Raw genomic sequence first — 27339 nt, forward strand, 5'->3', positions numbered from 1 at the left:
TTTTAAACAGAGAAACAAATTTTATATTTTAAAATGCGAATTTTTGTGAAATTTTCGATGTTTTTGTGAAGCCACTGATTTTATAACTTGATTTTTGTGAAAGTACCGATTTCAAAACAAGATTTTTGTGAAGGTACCGAAAAACGGTAGCAAAATCAGCCTGTATTGGGCCCCGAATAATCCCAAACTTGGTACTGTGTCCTATCGAAACTGTGCTGTACAATTACCGTGTCATACGAGGGACGCCTGAACTTTGCACTGCTCAGACAAAAGTCGGGCGTGCATTCATAAACTTTTCCGAAGATCTTTCGCGACAGTTCGTGCCATTCAACTTCTCGAAGAAAACAGTCCCTTCCGCAGTGATGTCGCACAGACACTCGGGACGTGTCTCAGCTGTGTTTCCTGACTGTGAAGAAGATGGCGAGCGCAACAGTCACCAGGATGACCGCAGCAACCACATACAGCGCCACTTTCTGCTGCATCAGCCTGGAAGAGAGAGAGAGAGCAGGCTCAGACCACTAGCCAGTGTTCCAAAATATCATATTTTCCAAAATATCAAAAATATCCAATATTTTGACACACTTTGGATATTTTGATATAAACAGGGGTAGAAGTGATCGACTTGTCACATATAGGACATTTTCCACAAAAATATAGGACAAATATAGGACACATTATATGAATAGTTTCGCCATGAAAAAAGAAATAATACATACATATTATTTATTTATTCTTATCAATGATTTTGTTTTAAAAAAAATCCTCAAACAAAATTATAACTTACATCTGAAATGACTTTCCAGTAGTTGAAAGAATAATTTTTGAAAAAAGTGTAATTTGTAGACAAAAAAAAAAAAAAAAAAAGAAAGTGAAATTTATTGATAATTAACACAGCAACTCACAATTTTTGCAGGGATAGTCACAAACGTTTTTATTTATTTATATAAGCTATGTCACAAACATAGCCTATATAAATAAACATAAACCGTCTTTGTGTTGAGAACTAACAGGAAATAACCAATGCTTTACATGAAACACACCGCCAGCTCAGTCATTTCCAGCCGTAGCACAAATATACAGATATTTTGTTCTATAAAATTCCACAAAAAGAAAAGATTGCAAAAAGACTATTAGAACATTCCGCTCAGAAAATGCACTGAACACAAAAATATACCCGCGAAAACAAAAACCGAAAAAAACCACGAAAACAAAACCAAAAAAAACCACGCTGGAAAACAAAACAAACTGCTGTTGCCAAACGCAAAATTCTAAAACCAACTTCAGAATTCGTTCTCGAAACTCCACCCACTACAGTGACGTCATATTGCTGTGGCCAATGAGAGAAGATGCCTGTTGCAGGATTTAGTGAGTTGCGTTTTTTAATTTGAAATTCGTTTGCATACGTACTTTCGACGAAAAATCCGAAGTCAGATAGTTTATTTACTGTTGTTTTAAAGAAATAAATTGGATAAAAAACAGGAATGTAGGAAATATAGGACACTTTCCAAAAATATAGGACGATTTTCATCCTTTTTTTGAAAATATAGGAAATATAGGATATATAGGACCACTTCGACCCCTGTATAAAGGGTGTCCCAAAATGAACGCAAGATTTGAATTTGCCGCCATTTTTCCCACAAATTGTTGGCAGCCATGAAAAAAGAACAGTTTGACAGTTGAGAGTTTAGGGTTAGTAGAAATGGGGTGTCATTGTACCCTACAGCTAGAGAGAGTGAAACATTTCAATGACTGCATGAGGCATTTCCTGGTCATTCTGGTGATCAGAATTGGCACCCTAGATCGTGTGATTCAACATTTTTAAATTTCTCAGGGGTGATTGTGAATTCATCAAAAAATACCTGAAAGTTTCAAAGCGAGACCCGGGGGGGGGGGGGTAATCTTCGGCCCCTATTACTTAAGTGCACCTTTGCCGTAATATTAAATAGTTCCGAGTCAAAATAGTGTGTGTACATGTGATTAAATTTTCAATGGGTTACAAAGTTACTTTTGAGCTGGTGTTATACAAATTATCTTGACATTTATTTGTCCCTCTTAAGGGATAGGTGTCCATCTTAAGGCACTTGCAGGTATATTTGATGAGTATTATGTAATTTAAAAATTGCGGAGGTAGGGAGATAAAAGCATAACGAGAAAAAAAAACATAATTCCGGTATTTTCGGACATAAAAATACCAGAAATAGGTCCGAAAATACCGGAAATTCGGTAAAATACCGGAACACAATCACCCCTGATTTCTTCTTATGGGGCTATTTGAATTCAAAGGTCTATGTCAACAACCCCCCGTGCATTACCCTGTTGTGATACCAATAACAGTAACGGCTTGACCAGCCTCAACTTTCATTATTTTCGAAACAATTGTTCAATAATGAAAGCGCGTTACTGTATCATATATCGCTCCGTTTTTGATTACCCTAACCTCTCAGCTATCAATTGTTTTTTTTTTTTTTTTCAGGGATGCCAACACTATTTTGCACAAATGGCAACAAAATCAAATCTTGCGTTAATTTTGGGACACCCTTTATATAGCCAATATTTTCACACAGCACAAATTAAAATCTTCAAAACAGCAAATGCATCCTCGAATCACTCTTTATTTTTCTAAAATTATTATTACAATATCTAGACTTAAAATAAGGTTTCTTTTATGATTTATATGTATCGATTATTTCAATTTTATCCATTTTTATGGAGTTCATTAAGCATTTTAGCTGTTTGACTCATTTCTCTTCTGTTAGCTACTTTTACATGATTCAGAAATAAAAAATATGCATTAGTCGGTGTATAGTGATCAGACATTTTCTTTTTTTCTGATCAACATTTAATATTTAACTGGGCACTTTTAATATGAAATAAAATTGTTGCCCCATTACTAATAATTTAAAGAATGAATATAAAATAAAAAGGAACATCTCACAAATATTTTGTTACATTAATGATGTATCAATAAATGATAAAATTATAGTATATCACTTTTTGGTTATTTTTAAGTATAAATGAACACTATTACTATGATTAATATAATTTTCATATTGAAAATACCGTTGCTATGTGTGTGAATGTTAAAAAAAAAAAAATAATAATGATTCGCAAAATGTAACATTTTAATTTTCAATTCTGTTAAAGATCATTTAAAAATTAGAAACATAACACAGATTTATGCTACTTTATTTTTTTTAAAGAATTTTCACTACATCAAACAAACAAATTTCTCCACTCCAGCAATTGATTTAAGAGGGAAACTTCAAACCCGCACACAAAGAAAGAAAACTTGAAATTTCGACACCTTGAATTCAAATTATCTTTTATGGTACATTTATATTTTCATGCAAATAGATGAGTTACACAAACAAAAGAAAGTGAAACTATCCTGCACTCCTGCTAGCCTCAAGGTTTTTCATAACAGCAACATTTTCAAGAGCGATCTGGTATTTTTTTTTTTTCTTTTTGCTGTGACGTTCAATTTGCCTAAGAATTTTTATGTTTGAAAGGCGAAACTAAGAGTTTTATTAAACTGCCAAACTTACTGCTTACACAGCTGAAAATTTTATACAGAATTGAGTTACATAGATCAGCATTATAAAAGAATTCTACCGTGTGTGTAAAAACCAGGGATGATTGTGAGTTCATCAAAAAATACCTCAAAGTTTCAAAGCGAGAACGGGGGGGGGGGGGGGCTAATCTTTGGCCCCTATTACTTAAGTGCACCTTTGCCATAGTATTAAATAGTTCTGAGTCAAAATATTGTGTGTACATTTGATTAAATTTTTAATGGATTACAAAGTTACGAGTTGGTGTTATGCAAATTATCTTGACATTTGTCCATCTTAAGGGATAGGTGTCCATCTTAAGGCACTTACAGGTATATTTGATGAGTATTATATAATTTTAAAAAAATTTGGAGGTACGGAGATAAAAGCATAACAAAAAAAAACATAATTCCGGTATTTTCGGACATAAAAACACTGGAAATACCGGAAATTCGGTAAAATACCGGAACACAATCACCCCTGAAAAACATTAATTTTCCAAAAAAAAAAAAAAAGCGGGGGAATGAATCCCCTAAATGATGGACCTTCTAAATCCCATATTTTTCTGAACTCCTTCAGCCTCTTTGGGATCACACTCAAGATATCGAGGGGCCCGAAGTCAAATGTTTTTTTTGGGGTCCCTTGTGGTCATCACTTACAATTTTAGCTATTTGGGGCCCCCTAAAAGGCATGGGCCCTAGGCTACGGCCTAGACTCTGTAAGCAGGCCCTGAGCCAGTCTGGAATCAAGTGAAGCGTTCTCTTGCAGCGTTAGAAATCAATAAAAATTCCTACTGGTCCTTTGGATCAGTCAAAAGAAATGTGTACTGGTCCACAGACAACATTACAGGCGCATTTTAGGTTTAAAAGTAATATGTCTGCTCCTAAACTAATTTGCACTTCACGATTACATTTATTAAGTTAAATATAACTGTTCATTTTCAACTAATTTATTGAACATTAAGTAAAGCACTAAATTGCGACTATTGATACGGACATAAATATGGATCTTGAAAGTGCAAAATTACTGTATTGCAAATCAGGGCTTGTGTTGCGCCATGAAATTTTTTTGGGGGGATTTTTAAGTTCTTTAAATTTGTTTACTTAAATTTATTTCTCGACTTATTTTTAATTTTCATTACTTATTTCATTCTGTTTATATTTCATTCCATTTATTCATTTAAAAATGTTTGTGTGAGTGTGTCTGTCATTGGCATAGCAAACTACTTTTCTATTTAAGTAATAATAATAACTAAAAATTAATGATCAAAATAAATAAATAGTATTTAAAAATAAATAAATAAATGAAAAAAATATTAAAAAATAAATAAATGAATAAAAATATCAAAAATAAATAAAGAAAAAATATTAAAAAATGAATAAATAAATAAAAAAATATTGAAAAATAAATAAATAAATAAAAATATTTTTGAAAAAATAAATAAAAAATATTTGAAAAAACAAATAAATAAATGAAATAAAAAAAGAGAACCAAAATATAAAAAAGGAAAACAGGGTTGAGGAAATTTGAGGGGGGAGGGGGGATTTGCGCCATTGATTTTGGGGGGATGGGCACCCCTGTTGCAAATTAAGCTCAAAATGATTCACTAACAATGCAAAATAAATAAGAGTAAAACATTCTTCTACTGATGAGGATTTTTTTTAAATACTTAATGTTTCAAAATTTAAAATTTTTTGTTTGGCAAAGTTTTGGCAGTAAAACATTTAAATCTGGTGCTTTGAATGCTGAAGTGTACAGTTTGGAAACCAATTTCATTAAGCAACCCTTAAAATTGACAACTAAAATTAATTGTGATCAGAAATGGCTATGTGTTGGTGATTATTTTTTTATGATGGTCCGAGGCAAGTTTCACTAGTCTGGGACCATAGACTAATAATAAGAGTAGACCGAGCTATGGCAACCCTTTTGCTGCTCATGAACCAAACCATGTGACTGGTGGATATCCTAGCAACGGCGGGCGTTCAACTTATTAGGCGATCAATGCGAGCAAGAAATAAAATAAATAGAATGGATGGAACACGGAAGAATGATCTTTTATGGAGTCCGATTTGTTATTCTAAGTTGTAAATATTTTGTTAATATAGTGAGTTTTTCGTTTAGATAGTATTGCGCATTTTCTTTAGTCAATTTTAATAACTCTCTAATTAATTAAAGAAGCAAGCGCCCGAAAAGAATCGGCAAACGGTAAGATTTTTACCTACCATTTCAATTTAAAATACCGATCAGTACATTCTTGCGTTAATGCAAAATGTTTACTCAATTACGTTTACGCCAACGCCGACGTGGCAGTTCCGAATGAAATTAAAGTGACTGAAGACAAAAGAACTGAAGGAAGGAACAGAAGACTGAAAGAATTTAGAAGAAGATCAAAAACTAATTACTAATGTCAAAATAATGCATAACCGAAAGAAAAACAGTTCAATCATCTCTGCACCTGGGAAAAAAACACATTCCGTCTTGAAATACATGTCGAGTGCCAGACTACAGATAATGTTGCCATGAAGCAACCATGCTGCCAAAGTTGTCGCCAAGCCTACCACCAGTCACATGAACCCATTTTTTCATCAGCAAGTCTGGGGAAGCTCGGTCTACTCTTATTATTCGTCTATGTCTGGGACCAGGGAACCAGCAGTAATTTCTAATGCTGTCTTACACACTATTTTATGCCGGAGTGATTGTGAGTTCATCAAAAAATACCTGAAAGTTTTAAAGCGAGTACGGGGGGGGGGGGGGGGGTAATCTTTGGCCCCTATTACTTAAGTGCACCTTCGCCATAGTATTAAATAGTTCCGAGTCAAAATAGTGTGTGTACATTTAATTAAATTTTTAATGGATTACAAAGTTACTTTTGAGCTGGTGTTATACAAATTATCTTGACATTTGTACATCTTAAGGCTCTTGCAGGTATAGTTGATGAGTATTATATAATTTTTAAAAAATTGCGGAGGTAGGGAGATAAAAGCATAACAAAAAAAAAAAAACATAATTCCGGTATTTTCGGACATAAAAATACCGGAAATACGTCAGAAAATACCGGAAATTCGGTAAAATACCGGAACACAATCACCCCTGTTTATGGGACAGCAAAACAAAATGGCAGATCCGAGAAAGAAAAACGTCTCACCCTCGAATCATCCCGTTGACGATTCTGGAGCTTCTTCCCAGGTCGTAGTTGGTCTCTTGAACCTGAAACAAGCGAGAGGAATGTCATTTCGACACGCACAAAAACTAAAATCAGTTTCAACAAAAGACGGAAAACAGCTGGGGACAAATCAGGCTCTGGGCCGAAAAAAACGTGAAAACTTTCAAAACATGAGAATACTGAAATGTTTTGTTAATTTTTTTCTAGGCAACTTATTTTTGCTTTGTTCTGAAATTTTTCTTCCTCAGACACTTAAAAAAAGCTATCTACAAATAACAGGAGATTAACAAAATAAATAAATAAATGAAACAAAATAACGGATTTTCACGAGCCAATGAGGAAAGATCCGGAAATGAACATATTAAAGAACACGAGATTTCAAAATTAATTACGTTTCCTGCTCGCTCCCCTGATATTGCCGTGATGGGCTGTGCAATATTAACGCTACGAAACTATAAAAACAAATTCATTTATTTTACCCGGAATACATTTTATTTCTCTCTTTATACACTAGATGGCAGCACCAGTCCATTTTAAATGTAATTGCAGATTTTAAATGTAATTGCAGAGATGAAGAAAGGAAATTTGGTACTAACTTACCAGATCGTGACGTTGGCCTCTAAATCTCAAACTTTGAAATTACCACACAAGAAAAATTTACTCATCTTTACTTATATTACACAAAAGATTAATAAAATTATTTTTGAATGCTTAAAAGACGTGTTTCTTAAATTTTTGCTGCTTGCTTGGGTTTGCTTGTTAGCTTTTCATTAAATTTTTAAAAAATCTAAAAAATGTCAAAAATTAAAAATTGAATGCACATATTTTTCATACACTTATTTTTATGTTATTTTCTTAATTAAAAAAAAAATAGACACTTTTATGACCGTTTTCTTGAAAATTATTCGATTGTTAAGGGGTTAAACCGTATTTCAACAACCGTTCTTCTAAATAACAAAAATACTAAAACTTGAAAATAAGTCAGCTAAAACTTCTAGTTAAAACGGTTACTTATAATTTCTGTAACAGTTGCATTAATAAGAGCATTAGCCCCCCCCCCCCCTCCCTTCCTTAGCAAAATGCAATCAGGTGAAATTTTAAACTTTAATTTCTGTTTGAAAAATGTATTCCTCATTTTTCTTAAAATTTTGCCTTTGGCATAAATGCTAGGGTAAAAAAAAGTTAATTTTTTTTTTGAGTAACAGGACTAGTTATTTATTTGGTAGGAAGGGCTGACCAGTTTTTTATTTGGGCAGATTTCATGGTGGTGATATGGTCTAAAATGCTTAAATTAAATAACTTATACACTGGAATCCTGTTTTAACGAACTCTAAGAGGCCAAATGGATTATTTGCTGCAACAAACTTTTGTTCTAGATATATTACAAATGTTGACATTGTTCCTACGTAATTTCAGATATCAATTACCAAAGTGTTTGTTGAAATAAGATTTTCAACGCAACAAACTTCACAAGATTCGACCGAATCGCCTTCAATTCAAAAAACACGAAATTTATTTTTTTTCTACAGGTGGATTCAAATGAACTAGCATTAAATAAATTATTTTTATAAGAATACATTAAATATTTCAGGGCAAGGCACTGCCCAATTACGGCAGTGTACGTAATGCATAAAAGTTGGAAAAAATGGATGCTTGCTAAGTGGTGCAGTTTCATCTTTTGCGTTAAAGTCGTAAAAATAGCATAAAATGGCGATTTTTATGCTTGGCCAACTTTATCATGAAATATGCAAAACATTCAAAATTCGTACAAAATGAACAATCTGCCGTACAGTCGTGAAACCTCACCAAAATTCGTACAATATCAGGGCTGTTTAGTTTAAGCCAAGTGGTTTTTTTAAAAAACCCAGTGGTTTCTTTCAAGGTTCTTTTTGTTTAAACCAGAGTTTAAACTAAGTCGTTAAAAAAAAAACATGTTTTTTTTTTGAAAAACTAAATCATTTTTCCCCAAATATTTCCATACATTTTACATACGATTGGAAGATGTATAATCAATTAATGCAAAGTAACTAGCAAAGCTTTATAAATAATTTATAGATAAGTAAATTTGGAAACTTTTTCTTTTTTTTTTAAAATGTAACACAAATATGCTAAATATTATTTCTTTTCTTTCTTAAATAAATGCGACTTTTCTTATTAGGTAAAAAGGTAGATCAACTATTTTTTTCCAAATATGAGAGATGTGGCTAGAGGAAAAATCCAAGTAATTTGTAGTCTTTATCCATTCATTTATTTTTCCTTCATTTCTATTTTACGTTTCAAAATGGCCCGAAAAGAATATTTCATGCAAAACTTTATTTTATCACCACTTAATTTGCTTAATTACTTTAGATTGATAGAGATAAATCATGTATCGATTAAGCAATGTGTATACAAATCTAAACTCTGTAGAATATTCAAATGATAAGAGGGAAAAAAAACTTCACACACTTTTTGGCAACAGAAAAAAAAAAAAGATGTATAAAATTTTGAAAACAAAAAATCTTCATGTTACTATGTGGTCTTGTAACAAAATTTAATGCCAAATTTTCACCTTTTCCCCAAAAAAGAATGATGTACAAATGGTAGAAGAATAAATAAATATTAATTTTAATTATTACAATGTCTTTATTACTGAGATATGTTAAAAGAATAGCTGCATTATTTGGATTTGTATTGTAAAAATATAAGGAATACATTAGGATTAGAAAAAACTTCAAAACTTGTGCTTTTAGTAAAATTGATTTAAAAAAAAAAGAGATATTGTACTACAAACGCATTAAACCAAGGGAAATAATGTCTACAATGAAAAACATAATCAATTTCTTAAAGTTTATATGTATAAGTTTTTTCAATGTTACATTACGTAAATTATTACATGATCTGTAACTTATTTTTATCTTTAGATTTCCAAACACTATTTCCCTTAAAGGAAGCTTTATTTATAAGGAAATAAAACTACAGTCCGATCTCTCAAAGCTCATGACTCCAATATTCCGTTATCTCAAAGTTTTTATTGAGTCCCGAATTCTTGAGACTGTTGTGGAAACTTCTCATAACTCGAACGTTTTAGCCAGTCCCTTGGGACTTTGAGTTCACTGAACAAGATTTTACTTTTAATTATTTAATCAATCATCAAGTAATTAGGTACATATGTGAATATATTAAACAATCACTAGCAATTAATTCATTAAATATTCATGACTTTCCAAAAATAAAATCATTCTTCTTACATAGTGTTTAAACCAAATAAACCCGGTTTAAACAAAAAAAAAAAAAAAAAAAACCTTTGTTTAAACAAAAACAAAAAAAAAAAACTGTTTTTTGGGGAGAAGGTGAGGATTTAAAACCCTGTCCATTATAAGGGAAAAATCGTACTCATACAAGTTGGCAGCTCAGCTTTAAACAGCCAAAAATTATTTGCAAGACCGCCTTTACTTTAAGTATTCTTGGCAAAAACATCCAACAAGTAACCAAATCACATTAAACAGCGTAACTACTATGATCGTTACACACAAAGCCGTGTCCAAGGGGAGGGTTTTAGGTGTTAAACCCCTCCCATTGAAAAAAAAAAAGTATGTCAAATGAAGAAAACGATTGACTTAAATTAACTTTAACTGTGAAAGCCTGCGTTTAACGTTTCCCCACTCCCTTTCTCTTTGAAGTTTTTCTGTAATTTTAACTCAGTAATTCTGTATTTTTTCCCCCTCTAATTCAACTCAGTTGGACCTAAACACTTGCATTTCTTTCTTCTTTCATAACTTAAAAAATTTTGCATAACATTCAAATGTCCTGTAATTTACAACTGTTAAAGCTGAATAATATTTGAATGAAATAATATTTTGGAAAAACTGTGGTGGTAGAACCGTTGAATTATCTACCAATACAAAGCATTAATATTGCTTATTGCAAGGAGGTAATGATGAATTTGGCATATGTTGCAGCTATGAAGATGTGTTAGTGATTGTGTTTAGTAATGTAATTTGCATCTACAATACGCTCGTTCTAAGCATTATTTCAGAACATAAAATCTGATATGAATTCTCTCACATAAACAGAATTCGTGGGCAGTTTTTAATACTTGTTGCACTAAGCCGCATAGTTAACAGATTTAATTAAAAAGAAACAAACAAGGTTTGATAAAAGTGAACCTGAAAAATGAAGGAATACTTTGGTCACTTGAGCAGCCAGAATTATTCTTCTAGGGGAAGGGGGGGGGGGTACAGCAGTACTTACAGGTGTATAAACGCCATACTGGGATCGATAATTTGTAGTAAAACTAATAAAGGTTGTCAGGGATTGAATTCCCCCCCCCCAGGTAAGAACCCCTCCCTTTATGAAAACCTGGACATGGGCCTGGTTACACAGTATCTTGCTTCGTTTTCTTTCTTCAGACAAGGAAGATCAACCACGACTGAGTTTCGTCAATTCCAGAAGAAGAATCAAACGTAAAGATTGAAAATCCCTTTGATTAACTCTCCGTATCTTCTAACAAGGACACCATTACCTATCACTCGAATAAGGCTCGGATTGTACTCGAAATTGACTAAAAAGGTTTAGAATGTCTAGTACATTGCCCCCCCCCCCCCCCCCCCCAAGAGATGGACCATCACCTTTCTTCCTCGGGAAAAAAACCACGATTCGGCACGAGTCGACATTGATTTTATAAAAATACAAAAGTCTAATTTTAAATTAAAAGTATATTGAATACAATAAAGCATCCAATTATTCTTAAACTAAAAAAAAATATGAATAAATAATTAAAAGTAACATTTTTATATTTTTCCTTTCGCTTACAAAACGAACTGAGCAGTTTGAAGGGATCTGCTTAACTAAGATGATTGAAGTACTTTTTAAAAAATAAAAGGTTTTTGTATGTTTTTTTTTTTTTCAAATTGGAATCTGAAAGAATTAAAAACACCAACTTTTGAAAAAAAAATGACAATTTAAAAATTTATAAACTTGGTGATAAATGATGAAAATATTTCCTGAAGGTTCCTTAGGGTGTGAGGAGGAAGTTCCTGAACTTTAATTTGTTTATTTTGTGATTATTTTTTAATATGTGTCTTGATTTTGAACCATCAGTTTTATATTGCAGTTTATTATTATTATTTTATCAATTAACAGGTTTGCCACAAAAGTTCAAGAATGAAATTCCCTGATATTTCCAGGTTTTCCCAGTCGCTTTTAGAAAAATTTCCAGGTTAATGAATGCCGACTTACATTATCAAATACCAATACAACATATTTTTAATGTAAGTAAACCTACTTTATGAACCAATTAATGCTTAAAAAATTATCAATAATTGTAATCTATATTTGGCTTAAATTAACACACTAAGCAATTTTCAGCAAAGTCACATTTTCCAGGTTGACATGTTTCCAAAAAAGATTTTAACCTATAAAAGCAAAACTTGAGATTTAAAATTTTTATGAACATCATTCATTTTATGGGGGGGGGGGGGATGCAGAATGAAGGCCGTTAAAATGCTAATAAGGTCACAAATGTATTGCGGAAAATACTAGTTATTTCTACCTAAGATGGCTTTGATTTTTTTTTTCAAAAGAAGCAAAATAAAATATAATGATTTCAATCAGAACTTTACAATTTTCATATGGATATTTTTTTTTTTTTATTTTATTTTTGTAATCCCCTGGAATTCCCTGACATTTCCAGAAATTTCAATAATTTGTGATTTTCCCTGACCATTTTTAGGTGATTTTCATTTTCCCTGACAACTCCAGGTTATCTTTTAAATACTCATTGCCCCCTATCGCCCCTGAAAAATGTGTTACCAAATCCCTTCCAAATTGGACAAAAGCTTGGCGACATTTGCCATTTTTTCACCGAATTTGCAGCCAAAAGGATACGAACTTGGCGATGTCTATACCAACTTTGTGCCTGGCTAAATGCCAGGCAAAACAGAAAACAACCAACAAGTGATCACAAGGAATGGAACAAATGCTAAATTTAGCAAAAGATCACAAGAAATTAAGCTCACAAGGACAACTATAACTACAAAATTGGGGACAACATTTGCTTTTCAAACATCAAACTAAATATTTTTAGGATACTTACTCTGCTTTTGGCCTTTTTGATCGTTTCTCTCTGCGAGCTCAAGTCCGTAAGTATTTGCGCCCCCATTTGTTCTGAAAGAGAAAAGTTACTCAATCAATGAAATTAGAACATTGAAAGAGAGCCAAAAAAAAGGGACAAAGTTGGAATTACATAAGCTTTTTTTTAAACAGCCTAAATCACTCATCCAGGGTTCGCCCACAATTTTGAAAATGAAATTCAAGTACTTTTCAAGGACTTTTTAAGGACTTCTACAAAATTTTCAAGGACTCAATTTTTCGGAAGGGTCTATGAAAAATTCAGATAATTGACAAGACGGAAGTAATTATGGTACAATAGTATAATGATTATATCTGGATTTTTTACGTGAAATAAATTTCAAAAACTTAAAAATCTTGAATCACATGAAGAACTGACACTAAGGTAATGTACAGTAGAATTAAATGTTCAATACTTACTTAATGATGCCATCATTCATGCTCTTCATATTGCTTTTCCTCAAAAGTTTGGCACTCATTTCTTTGATTCTATCTTATATTCTAGAATTTAAATTCTTATGACATTTTTCCAAAGTTCCAATTCACTATGCTTTCTAACAATTTGTCAGTGCCCCGGGGCACTGACAAATATGTAGCCCTCCCCCACACACAAAAAAAAAAAATATGAAGGTAATTTTTGGATATTATTTTGATTGAAAGAAAACTTCAAAATATCGATTTCGTACGAAAAAGGGTAATAATTAAGATGTTTTCCAAAGAAATCATTTAATATAAATCTAAAATAAATTCCTGATTTTCATGTGAGAAAATTTTTTACAGTCGCAGATGGAGAAACTATGATGGTTAAGGTAAATCATAACGTGCTTTCTGCGTTTTTTTTTTTGTTTTCTTGTAGTAAATTCATCTATAACGTCCTTATAAACAAGTTTGTCAGTCAAACTCCCTTGTATTGATAATAGAGCTAATGAAGATAATTCACTATCAGAAATGAGAGTACGCAAAGGACACTTAGTTCTCTTCAATAGCGAAAATGATCGTTCTCCAGTACAATTGGAGATTGGCAAAGTCAAAAACAATTTCGGGGCTGTACTTGTTGGCAAAAGTATCCATTTACCAAGTTTATGGATTTTTTTTAAAACTTTTCGGTGACCGAACTTTCTTTCCCGATGATTGAACTAATATGAATAAATTCATCAGGAAAAGATTCCTCCAAATCACAGTAGTAAGATTTTTGAAGATCTTTTTGCACTTTCTCAAATATTTTGCTAGTCGCATTCAAATGAGTGAGAAAATTTCTTTAATATGCCATCATAGGATGACATTCTGAATTTTAGTTTTGCAATCAAATTATCACAGATTAGATAAAAACAGGAAACCGTGAAAATTTGCTTAGAGTCTAATATGACTTCTTCACATTGTCCATCATAAAACTGCTTTGGAGTTTTTTTCTGTCTTTTTGCTCAAAAAAAAAAAAGAAATTTGGTGCCCCCCTTTATGTGTATATATATATATATATGAATATATATACACATATACATATATATATATGTATATATATATATACACACACATATATATATATACACACACACACACATATATATATATATATATACATATATATATATATAAACTTTTTTTTAGTATTAAATAAAATAAGAGGGAGGTGAACCTTACATACTTTGGAATTGGGTGCCCCAAGTCCGATACTTATGTCAAACAAAACAAAAGCAAAGATTTTTTTATATTTTTTTAATAATATGGAAAATTCAACTTTTTTTTCTTTTCCCTCCATTTAATTTAATGTGAAATTTTCTAGCATCGTCTCGTCAAAACCAGCCTATCCAAATCGATGGGAAATCAAATATCTGCTACATATATGTGGATTTAACAAATCAATATCATTTTCAAGGCAAAGTGTCAAATTTCACTCAATTACGAAAAAATTGTTGCAGTGGAGGGAGGAGTCTTTATGCTTAAGGGTCACACATGGAGCAGATTTTCAACAGCATTGGGGGGGGGGGGAGCAAAGTGAAATTTTGACCTTTGTTACTCAGAGAAAAGTCGTTTTGATTTTTTTCTTTTTCTTCCTTTCTCTTCCCTTTTCTTTTTCTCTTTTTTTGAGACAAACGTTTCGGGGGGGGGGGGGTTGTCCCCAAACCCCCCTTAGCTACGCCCCTGCTTCCTCATTAGGAGAAAGAAAAGAGTTTAGGCAAAAAGTACTTTTTTCTTAAACGTTTGCAGAAAAAGTGGCCAGGAACTTAAAAATTAAAGTTACAATTTTCAGGTCTGGATCTCACCTGCTTCCACGGCCAGCCTATATCCCCCGTCCAGACGACGGGATGAGATTTCCAGTCTCTCTGTGTCCTCCAACAGCCTCTGCTTCTGAAAATAGATAGTCATTAGTCTCCTCAATTCTTTTACACACTTGTTAATAAATTACATTTATTGGCCTAGTAGCTTAAGTAAGACAGAAATCTTTACTAATAATAAAGCTGAAAGTCTATCTGGATCTCTGTGACGCGCATAGCGCCTAGACCGTTCGGTCGATTTTCATGAAATTTGGCACAAAGTTAGTGTGTAGCATGGGGGTTAGCTCCTCAAAGCGATGTTTCGAAAATTCGATGTGGTTCTTTTTCCATTCCAATTTTAAGAAAAAAAATATCATAAGACGGACGAGTAAATTACGAAATGATCATAACGTGGAACCGTAACATGGGCACAAGCCAATTGGCGAGAAAATTCACCATACATTATGTGTAAATATACAGGCGAACCAAAAGATCTTTTGATTTTTCGTATCATGTATATCTTTGCACGTGGGATGGTCACTCTCCCTCTAGGGTTTCCATTTACTTCTCCGCGCAAAGGTATATTTTTATTGTTCCCGTATTTTTTTTTAAACATTAAAAAAAATGGATATTTTCATTCAAAAGAATTTTTTAAAAATGTAACATACCATTAAATTAAAAAAAAAAAATCCAATTATGAAGTCACAAACATTTGATACAGCGAAACCCAAAGTCGATCTTTTGAAGAAAAACTATACTTCAAGTCCTACTGTGCCAAAATGCTTTCGTACCAGGACTTAAAAGAAATGCAAATTTATGGTATTCAAGTCAAATTTAATACAAAACATCACAGCAGTACACTAATAAATACAGAGAAATGAGGGGGGGGGATGAATCACGAAGGGCTATCCTTCTTTTGCAGAGCAATATTTTAAATTGGTTCACTCGATGCAGGAGGTTTAGCTGGGACCGAGCACCAGTCACCACTGGCATACATAGATGACCTTCGACCGTTCAAAGTCTCACCACGAATCCCACCATGGTCTTAAAAAATGTAAATAGTAATCTGTATCAGTATATATCTGTATCGGTTGGATTAATTAACTCTCTGAACTGACAACGGATGACGCTATGTCTAAGAGCTCTGGAAAGAACGATAAACGTTTGATGAGGTAGAAGGGAGGCAGGAAGCATGGAATCACAAGTCATCCAAAATCTATATCATATAATCGTAATTTTGTATTCTATCTTTTATTACTTCCTTTTACAAAAAAGGAAGTATTGTATTTACAATAAAATTTTCACTCAAAAATCGGCCTTCATTTCCATTTTGCTCACCCCCGAATGAATGTTGAGTTTATTTTTTTTCGACCAGACCCCACCTACATATGTGCCTAAGAACGTATAGTTGCCCAAAATATCCATTTTGACTTTACCGAGGTAATTACAACAAGTTTTCTCGTGACGTCTGTATGTACGTATCTGTGTCCCATAACTCAAGAACGGTAAGTCCTAGAAAGTTTAAATTTGGTACTTAGACACCTAGTGGGGTCTAGTTGTGCACCTCCCCATTTGATTGCATTCAGGTGTTTCTAAAGGGGTCTTTTGCCCCTTTTTTGGGGGAAATCATTGTTCATTTCGATGCAAATTCAAGTGGTGTTATCATTTGGTGGAAACTTGGCGATATATCGCCAGTCTTTTGGTAGCCAAGTTTTGTTACCAACTTAGCGAAAAATTTGGCGATTTTTTTTCTTTTTAAAATCTGGTTTTGATTTGGCCACTGTTGGTGATATTTAGAGAGTAAACATTTGAATCGCATTAAAATTGCCGATCATGGGGAAATGGCATTAAATTGGAGTAAAGGGAAGTCATGTGATGCACACATCAGCTCGTTTAACTAATATTTTTTAGTTGCATTTGCTCATAATAAACTGTACGATAATGCTCTTCAACTTCCATAGCTTCTCTCGCCACTCACAAATAAAGTACGGGGTGTCCGAAAAGTCCTCAACATCAGAAAACTGTGGCACGAATATGCGATTTGCACAATAAAACTACATAGGTTCATGAATATTTGTGTGACAAATACATTGCTAACATTAAAGATCTGAAAATATGCATAAGATCATGGGCACCCATAATAGGGGGCATGTGGGGGCTCAAGCCCCGTCCCCCTTAGAAATTAGAACTTCCTTGCTTTTAGTACATTTTTCTTTGAAAAAATGTAAAACCATTTCTTCTCCAGCCATTAATGAATAAGTTATTAAAAATGTCAAACCCTAATCTGAACTGAAATCAATTTCTATGGGGGAAATGTCCTGCCAAACCATGGGGGAAATATCTGAGCCCCCCCCCCCCCCCCCATGATGTTTTACACATGGGCGCCTATGAATGGAATGAACTCGAATACCATTCAGATGTAGTTCCAGCAAACGCACATTGAACTCGAGTAATGAGAGGTTCTCTTTAATAAAATGATTTTACAAACCACTCATTGGGTTTGTTTTTCTTACTCGGAGGGTACAGAGCCACCTTTAAACACAATTTAGAAGTTTTTCTTATTATAAGAAAGAAATCTTATTACAATGTCATGAAAAATTTGTGAACCTGAAATCGCCCAATCCAAAGTTGCGGGTGTGACATTTACACTAACTAAATTAGTCATCAGCAAAAATATTTTAGAGTATAGGTTTCAATTTTTATATTTTTCAATAAAGATCACTTGCAGGTACATTGATACCAATTTGCAAGTTGATTGATATTTTATTTATTTTTTAAAAAATTAATTTCTACCCGTTGCGGGTGTGACATAAAAAGGACATGCATTTTCACCTTGCGATCAAAACATTCAAAACTCTGTGAATTATATCAACTGATCAAACTGGTTTTTCTTAACAAATTATTCTATACAAAAATTTAGATACTCACTCAATTAGTTTCACTGTAAAAAATATTCAAAGTTGCCGTTGCGGGTGTGACTTGTGTGGCCAATAAAATAACAACATACACAAATAGTTATCAATCAGACATTTTATGATTAGCACAGTAATAAATTAGAGAAATTGCAAATAACTAAGGAAATTTTTTTTACATAAATCTCATTTCCAATCTAGAATTGATGATTTCAGGGGGTGTTAGTTTTCTTATTACAATGTTCTGTTTCTTCCATGATATGTCTGACTGATTGGGCCAGATGTATACATGTTCTGAAGGTTTTTTTTCCAAGTATTCTACTTGTATGTCTTCTCCATCTATTTGCTTGATTTGACCAATTTTTATTTTTATTTTTTTTTATTTTTATTTTTTTTTTTGAGGTAGAAAACAAAACTAATTCTACAAAATCTCCAATAGCATTTATATTACCAAGGGAGATCGTTTCCGACTGAGGCAGCAATGAAACTATCTTCAGTGCACTTTCTGCAGTTAGTGCCTGCCACTTGAATTGTACCCATATCAATCGGTACAACATGGTGTACCGATTGTAAGTTTGGTATAGCTTTGTACAAGACAGCAGCGTGCGTGAAGCATTTTTGCAACATCTTTTGTGATGTCGCTCTCCGCAGAATAAAGTACTCTGATTTTTTTAAGAGCCTTTTCTGCTCAAATGGCAAAATCCGATGCAGAATTGACTGTTGCTCTACGCTGTAACGGCAAGTGACACCATTTTTTATTTGTTACCACACCAACACCATCCACAGCTCCTTATCTATGAGTCCTTGCAAAGTATGACCATGCAATTTTAATGTTGTTGTCTTTATGGTTGTATGACATTAACAGAAGATTGTACCTGTCTATGGATTGCATTACCAAAGGTTTGATTTGAGCTCTTCAAAAAATTGCCATCGACTCTGCTTCTACAGCTGGAGATGGTGTGGCCCCTTTTGTCGAAGATTTCTTTCTCTCTATACACTTTCTCTGCCTCACATTCTGGTTTTGCCTCTACATTTTCTTTTCTTTCATGGCCACAGATGTAATTTTTTAAAGTAGTTTCTTTGTAATTTCTATTCTTGCTTTGTTTCTTTCCCTTTCTTTTAGAAAATATTCCGAGTATTTAGCCGAGTTTTCTTTCATCTTTTTACGATGATTTCGGAATCTTTCAGTGCTGTTCATTTTTCTGCAAAAAAAAAAAAATGTGTAAAGTGAATAAATATAGCACTACAAGTCCCAAAATATATTGTTGAACTTTTTTTTTTGAAGTTCTTTGAATTTTTTAACCCCAATTGAAATTAAAAACATTAAGTTTTGATTCATTTAGAACTTGAACTGACAGAATTTTATACAAAGTTTTTTTTAATAAATATTGTAATAAAAGTTTCATTACTATTTTTATTATTTCTTTATAGTATTTATTTTGAATTTGAAGTAAAAAATAATCTGTCCCTAATATTACATTATTTGTTTTAAAAAGTAAAGGGGGAAAAAGTCAAATGCTGAAAGCAAAATTATGCATTTTTATACATATTAAAAAAGATAAAATATTGTTTTGGTTTTTTAAAGTTTTATTTAAAAAAAAAAACAAATCTTACCTTATTGATTAGTTGCCTTAATTATAAATCAAGAAATATAAAAATGTTTCTTAGGAGAACCAATAATATAGAATACCAAGCTAAATAAATCAACTGCACATGCTCTAAAGATACTAATTTTGAATTAACTGGTGTCTAGACAAATAAGTCAAAGGCCAAAGGTTAGGTCAAAGGTTAAAACATTAGTGCTGTCATCTACATGCATTCCAGAATTACATTTGTGTTTAATTTAAAAAGATGTTGCGGGTGTGACTTTAACTAAATGTCACACCCGCAACAGGAACATGTCACACCCGCAACGCTTAATAACTCCAATTAAAACATTAATTAATTTTTTTTGTGTTTGTTATTCAAAGTACTTCAGTAAACTATTTTAGAATACAAAGTTTCAAAACTTTTAGGCAAATAAATTTTTCTGTGGAAATATAAATGCATTTTTTTGTTGCGGGTGTGACACAATAATTAAGAATAATTAAATATGCTTACCTTTTGTAGTGAAGATTAGTAGACATTTCTCTTCAGGAAAAAACTGTTGCTAATGAATGTCAGATTATGTGTGAAACTTTATAGATTTCTAGAATTATTTGTTCAGCTGTAATAGACCATGCAACATAAGCAGTTTTGGTGCAGTCTAGTTCGCACTGATATAGTTCAACTTTAGTAATTAAAATAAGAATGTTAATGACATAAATGAAATTTTTTTCAATAAAATATGAACTAGTATACTTTTAACAGTGTGTATGCAAAATTTCAACCATATTGAATGAAATTTGAATTTTCATCCTCATGTCCACTTTTTTTTGGATTGGGCGAAATGTATTATTGAGCAAACTGCATATACCTTCGGCAATTTCTTGCTTTTCTATGAATTTTTAAAACTGTCACTGAATTTGATATGTGTCCAGGACTTTTCCGAAGGACTTGTATAAGCGAGAATAACAAGCCAGGCAAAAGTAAATGACCCACCTGATCGTCCAGCTCGAAGGGTTCTTCGCCCATGGGACTCTCTCCTCTGAACTGAACTCTGTTCCTCTGAAAGGGAAAATTCATTTCAGATACCAATTTTATCCTACCATACAACTCATTGAGACTTCACCGTACCAAGTCCTTACCAAATTTTGACCATGTACTGTCAAAATACCGAGTACAGTGAAGCCTCGATGTCTCGAACCTCTTCTCGAAACCCTCAATATTTCGACAGAAAGCTTTCTCCCTGCATTTTACATAAAAATTCCGACGTATTTTGTGCAGTTTTCTCGAGATTTATTTTTCGAAACACTCGACATGTCGAAATTCTTGCACTGAAGCAACTTTTGCACAAAAATTCTGATGTATTTTGCTCAGTTTTCTCGAAATTTATTTTTCGAAACACTTGAAATGTGTCAAAATTTTCGCACAGAAGCAACTTTTACACGTTAATTTTGACGTACAGTAAAACCTGTGAAGTTGACCTGCAACCTTGTAAGTTGAGTTGCAGTACAATACTTTTATAACGCAATTCTCTATAAATTGCACAACTTTTCAGAGATAGACAATAAGTTTTGCAGTTAAAAAAAAGCCCTCTGTTCTGCCTTGCAAACATAAAAATTGTTAGGCAAATTAAATTTCGAAACGGTTTTTCATTTTCCTATATTAATGCAAAGGTTTTAAATGAAAATTAGAATTCAGTTTAAAAAAATACCTGATCACTCTTGATAATACGACTGTCACGCAAACCATAAAGATAGGAGAACTGCAGTATAATTCATTCTATTTTGATTCTGAAATATACTTTTGTAAATATTACATTGCATAATTAGTGCTTTGATACAGACTGCAGTCAAAACTTATTCTGAAGTGGAAAATAAAGATATAGTCTGAATATTAGTTTCAAAACTTGTGAAAAAACTTGTATAACACAAAAGTTCTGGTCCCAAAGGTGTGCGTTATAAGTCTTCAACTGCACTGCAATTTACCTGCACACGGCAGTATACGTCTCTGCAACTCATCTCCACTTTTCGCTTTAGCATCATGAAGTGTACTTTCATTCACATTGACCAAAAACAAAAGACATTTAACGTGAACATGAGTGAAACCAGGAAAAGTGTGACAAATACCGCACAACGGGAGCATTTTCAGTATTTTTCCGAGTCGGAATCCAAAATATGGAAAATTCCGAAATCCGAAAGGGTCCCGAATGCATACAAACAACCTTTACTCTGCTACGGACCATGTAAAAATTTGGAGACTGCTGATTGGCTACCGCATAAAAACATCATCCGTCTTCTGTATAGCTTAGTATATGCTCTAATTGTTTCATTTTGAAACAAAAAACATGTCTTCTACACATTATTCAAAGAGAGGGGGAGAATTCAAGACATTCAAACGTGAATTTATAACTTCTGAGGAATGAAATGTGTTCAATCTGTTGAGATGGGGAAAAAACATAGCTGACACATTTGCATCGACGGGCCAAACTATTATATGTTAGTATTTTAGTCAAAGTTTTCATTTAGATAAATAAAGTAAAGTTAAAAAAAAAAAAAAAGAAATAACCCACTGTTGTTTACGATAAAATACATTTTTGCCCCATGCAGATCATGTTCAGAGATTGCAGATCGTGTTCAGACAAAGTGCTCCGATGTAGACAACGTCGAATCTGTAATGACGTCATTCGGGCGATTCACTCATCAGAACTGGATCGGGTTTCGGTTAGTTATTGCATGTGATAAACATGATGTTTTTCTAAAGTTTTCGTGAGTGGCAACAGTGCTTGTTATTTTGCATAAGTGATTGAAATTTTGACTGTTGGTTGTTCTACCACATGGTTTCACGGTATTTAATGCTACAGGTTTGAGAGCTCGCTCCCTTTCCCATATTTTTCTTGTGTGTGTTGTGTTCACGTTTGTGTCGTCCTTTCCAGTTCAGATGAAAATGGCTTAATGTTATTGGAATGTTATTTCGTGTAGATGCTATTCGAAATAAGTTTTTAGCCATTTTTGAAGAGATGTTGTTCGTTTCAGTGTAATGCTTTATATTTTTGATGTTCCTGTTGAACTGGATTCAATGTAAGTAAAATACATTGTCTAAAAATTAGCTCTGCTAAAATAAAAGGATATTTTTTCTTCTGGACTTTGTTTGTCATGTGCTTATTAAAACTATTACTCTGCTAATTATTTCCGAGGGCTGAAATGCTTCCTTCAGCCCTACATTATAAGGTCTCTAACTGAGTAAAAGTTGTTTAAATACGTCACGGACCGAACCGATCGCAAATATTTCGTTCCGTGCAACATCGAGCATGTGGGGGATGGAATGAACTCACCAGCTCCCTGTCCATGAGCGCCAGATCTGCCACGTAGCTGTCCAGGCGGACACGGTACTTCTGGCGCAGTGCAGGGGGAGTGCCCTTCACCTCCAGGTCCATCTGCTCCAGCTGGAAAGACAAACACACAGTCATTTCGCAGCACAGGCCTCTAACTCGCATAACACGGTTCGTTCGTTCCGCGTCGTATCGAAACCGTGTTATACGAGACCTTTTCAAAAATAACATTACTTTTTAGTTTCAATACTAATCATGTATGTGCATGAGAAAAATCATGTCAATATGAATTACTTTCAAGGAACCCTCAATCAAAAGTGTGGTACTTTCATGGAACACACAGGGTAAGGTCACAGGGTCCAGTAACAGATAGTCGTAAGTTAGGATTTTAATGATAGGAATTTTAGGTGGATAAAACGGATGTTTGAAAAGCGATAGCTTTGTGCAAGGTAAATTAGCTAAAAATAGAACAACGTTTAAAAGGATAAAAAGTTTTTAAAAACGCAGACGAGCCAGTTGTTATTGTTGGAAAAATTTCCAACATAGCAGAGTTGCAGCTTCGTCGTTTAAAAAAAGCATCAAACATTTATACAACAATAACATATTTATTAAAAACAACTGCAGCACAAATAAAAGGCAGCATACTAGCAATTCAGAATCTCAATCCCAACAAAACACAGAAATACCTCTTCTTATATAATGAAACTAATTTGCATACATGAGGCAATAATGTTCTTCTTCTTGAAGATTTTAAACATTGCCCGAAAATAATATATACCAAGAGTTATATACGAGGCAGTGGTGGAAGGTTATATGCAGAGCCACCACGAGGTCTGCCAGTGTTTCGTGTCCATTTGACTTTATTAAGGTTTTAGGTCAGAAAATAAAGAACTTTTGCACTTTTTAAAGAGAAAAGGGGAATTCTGTCAGTGACTCATTTTTCCTTGTCCTCAGTGCCGGATTTGGAAGTGTAGAGGCCCCTAATCAGGGTTCGAAAAGATCATCATATTGTCGAAAATATTCGATACTTTGATATTTATCCGAATATTTTGATATATATTTATATATCCGATATTTTTGACCTGTGAAAGTTAGGATATTTTTAAAAATTTTTATTGTGGGGGCCACTTTGTTGTGGAGGTCCCGCCTGCTCTCCCCTAAATCCTTGTCCTACCTGTTACTGTGCATCATCAGATTTTTCGGTGTCTGTTAGTAGGGATCGGAATGTTTTTCGAAATGGAGCAAATAAAAATAGAATTTACTCATTCGGAGGATCCAGAGGCAGTCAAACAATAGATGAGATGCAGTTCATGAGAGAAAACTAATTCAAAAAGCCTAAAAACATTAAAAAGCCCAGAAAATTGAGTTATCCCGAGAGCAGTGTCTTAAGCATGTCTGACTGGTGCTGTTACCCTAGTACAGTGTTTCGATTAGTACAAGCTAGGTGGACAAAAGTCATGTTTGAAATTCTAAACTTTGGTATTGGGATATTGCAAACAATAAACCAAAACATGATAGTTATTTGTTTATGTCTAACTCCCTTCAGTCACATGAGTAATAAGGTTCAAAGGTACGCATAGGTTTGTAATTGAATAAATCAGTTGGCTTCCAGACATCATTTCATCACACAAAAGTAAAGTGTTCCTAATTTTATATGATTTTATTGTTCGAGATGGATATTTTTGATACTAGTAAGTGCTTTTTTCCTCTAACTTAATTAATCTATCAGATAGTTAAACTATGTTAAAATTTTTTTTAAAGATGAATGATAGATTTTTTGCCTGTTTCAAAACTTTCAAGTGATAACAATGACTTGTACCCATTTGTACCTGGACTAAATTTTCTGTACATAGTAGCTGCAGCTTTCCCATGATCAATAAGATGTATTATAGTCAGCACACTCGAGTACAACATATTTTTTTTACCCAAAGCCTTGGGTGCTTCAGTCCTTCTTCAAAGAAATCTTTACTCGAAAGAAAGTACTCCAGACAAAAAAATGTGTTGTACTCGAGTATGCTGACTATAATATGCCTTATTAATAATTGGAAAAGTGCAGCTATTACATACAGAAAATTTGGCCCCGGTACAAACGGGTGAAATGATTAACATCACTTGGAAGGTTTTAAACAAGCAAAAACTCCTTTGTTCATCTTTTAAAATTTTTTTTACATTGTTTAATTATATCAGATAGAGCAATTAAGTTAGAAAAAAAAAAACTACTAGTATAAATACTATCCCATCTTGAACAATTAAATCATGTGAATTTAGGAACACTTTAATTTTGTGTGATGAAATGATGAATTCTGAACTTGACTTTTGTCCAGCTAGCTAGTATTAATTGAAACACTGTGCCTAGTAGTGAGAGAAAAAAAAAAAACATGTGGCTGAAAACCAACAGTTCTCATTGCAGTTACATGTACAGCCAACACTTGACGGGTCCATTGACAGCGTTATATACAAATGAGCTACTCGCTCTTGACCAGTCAGTTGTTGGCTACCGTTCAAGTACTGAATAGCTCATTTTTTAATCATGAAATATTAAGATATTATTTGTTTATTGATTTATATATTACTTTTTAATAGATAATTAAATAATTTTCTTATTATTTGTTTACATGAAAGAATTCTCTACAACAATCAGTCAGTGACATACACGGTGGGTGCTCAAAGGAGAAAAAAGGAATGTCCAGCATTCATTTGAAGTTGGACATCTTGAATTCAACTACGGACAACTACATTAAGACCACAAATTGTGATGAGACTGTATGTGTTAAGTTTCTCGTTTCTACAAACGGACTGGAAACGGCCAAGAAATTCGCTGAGTTTTATGGCTGATATCCACTTATCGGTTATTGACAGTGTATAACATGATGGATCAATCCTAAATGATGGGAATGAGTATCTGAAAATTTTGAACATAGATGAAGTTTTGCTTTTTTAAATTCATCTGTAAAGGTTCTTTTTCCTGAAAAATATGATTTTACACAAAAAACCACTTTCTTCATATAGTGTGCTTGAACTAAGCTCTGAAAACAATACGAATAATATCAAGCCAAAGAGTGACAATGAAGACTAACATTTCGCTCTCTAAGGAAATATTAAAAACAACCGTCATTATGGTAATCTGTAAAGTCAGAAAAAATGGTCATTTCCCAGATACCGCAAATAATAATAATTTACTAAATAACTAGCACAACTTACAAGCCACACAAAACTGGGCTTTTCAAGAAAAGTAAGATGGACAACTATCGCCATCGATTGGTAATTCTTCACTTACATTCAAATGACTGAAAGGTGAAAATGTGGGCAAAACAGAAATTAAAATGCAGAAAAAAATCTGGACTTGAGGGCAAACGTGAACGTACGGTATATATTCAAAGCGGCAAGTGGTTAGTGGTTCGGTAAAAGGAAAAAAGAATATCAGATTTTTTAAATCAGCTAATTAGCTATTAGATTTGCTTCCTCTTGGTTTATTTTTATTGATGAGTGATTGGTTGATTGACTAGTTTTTTATGGAACATAGCCAATGGCGAATCCAGGGGGGCGGCTATGAGGCTGCAGCCGCCCCCCAGACTAGAACTAAATTTTTTTCTATTAGAATTTTTTTTATTGTGTATGTATCTTAATGTAAAATAATAAAATATATAATTTCCTATATCCATCCTATCTTTATCATTTTATTCGTTTTCCCTCAGGTTTATACACGAATTTGCTACAGTAATGGAGATAGTACTTGTTTTCCGAAATTTCCTTTCGAATTTCGGAAATTTTTTTCCCTGCCTTTTCAAAAAATTTATTTATTTACTCTATAAGAAGAAAGACAGAAAAAAAATTCAGACCTCTTTAATTAACGCGCTTAGTGTCAATTCTCAGAATTTTATCTTCTCTTTCCCTTTTTTTAACTATTAGTTCACGATTTTTCTGATTTTCTTATTTACATTTAGTGTACTTGCATTTGCCATGGACAATATTTTTCATAATCAACAAGAATTGTTATTTTTGCCTTCAAATTGTTTCAAAAAATTTTATTTTTTTTAAATTTAATTTAATTTTATTTTATGTTGTTTCTTTTTATTTTTACTGACATTTAAATTTTAAAATTTTACCAATAAACACCAAATTTTAGATAATTTCAACTGTGACTCAGAAAATTTCATTAGCCATCGACACCTCCTGAAATTTTTTTTTTTTTTTCAAATGACTTCGTTTACATCAATGAACTTTTGGTGATGTCAAGGAGACACACATTTTTAATGATCTCAGCCGCCCCCAGAACTAAATCCTGAATTCGCCACTGAACATAGCTATTTCCAAACCAAAATTTTACAAATACAAATACAAAAGTGACGACCAGCAACAGGCTCTGGGCCCAGCTAGGCTGGTCCTAGTCCATTTACAATCCCCAGTGAAGATCAATGGCCCTCTTAAAACTATCCACTCC

The 27339-nt window shown here is 33.1% G+C and overlaps 1 protein-coding gene across 1 annotated transcript in view; it reads right to left on the bottom strand.

Annotated features, from left to right (window-relative positions):
• The window catches only part of LOC129220800 (vesicle transport through interaction with t-SNAREs homolog 1A-like), a 34232-nt gene continuing 6893 nt past the window's right edge, over positions 1-27339 (bottom strand). The window contains exons 3-8 of the mRNA XM_054855233.1: positions 22902-23012; positions 20567-20632; positions 15084-15168; positions 12788-12858; positions 6694-6755; positions 1-486 (exon numbers count right to left, since the gene is read on the bottom strand). Of these exons, the coding sequence (XP_054711208.1) occupies positions 390-486; positions 6694-6755; positions 12788-12858; positions 15084-15168; positions 20567-20632; positions 22902-23012 (492 nt within the window). The 3' untranslated portion in view covers positions 1-389. The remainder of the gene's footprint in view (positions 487-6693; positions 6756-12787; positions 12859-15083; positions 15169-20566; positions 20633-22901; positions 23013-27339) is intronic.

The sequence above is a fragment of the Uloborus diversus genome, chromosome 1, assembly GCF_026930045.1.
Source record: "Uloborus diversus isolate 005 chromosome 1, Udiv.v.3.1, whole genome shotgun sequence".
NCBI classification, from domain to species: domain Eukaryota; kingdom Metazoa; phylum Arthropoda; class Arachnida; order Araneae; family Uloboridae; genus Uloborus; species Uloborus diversus.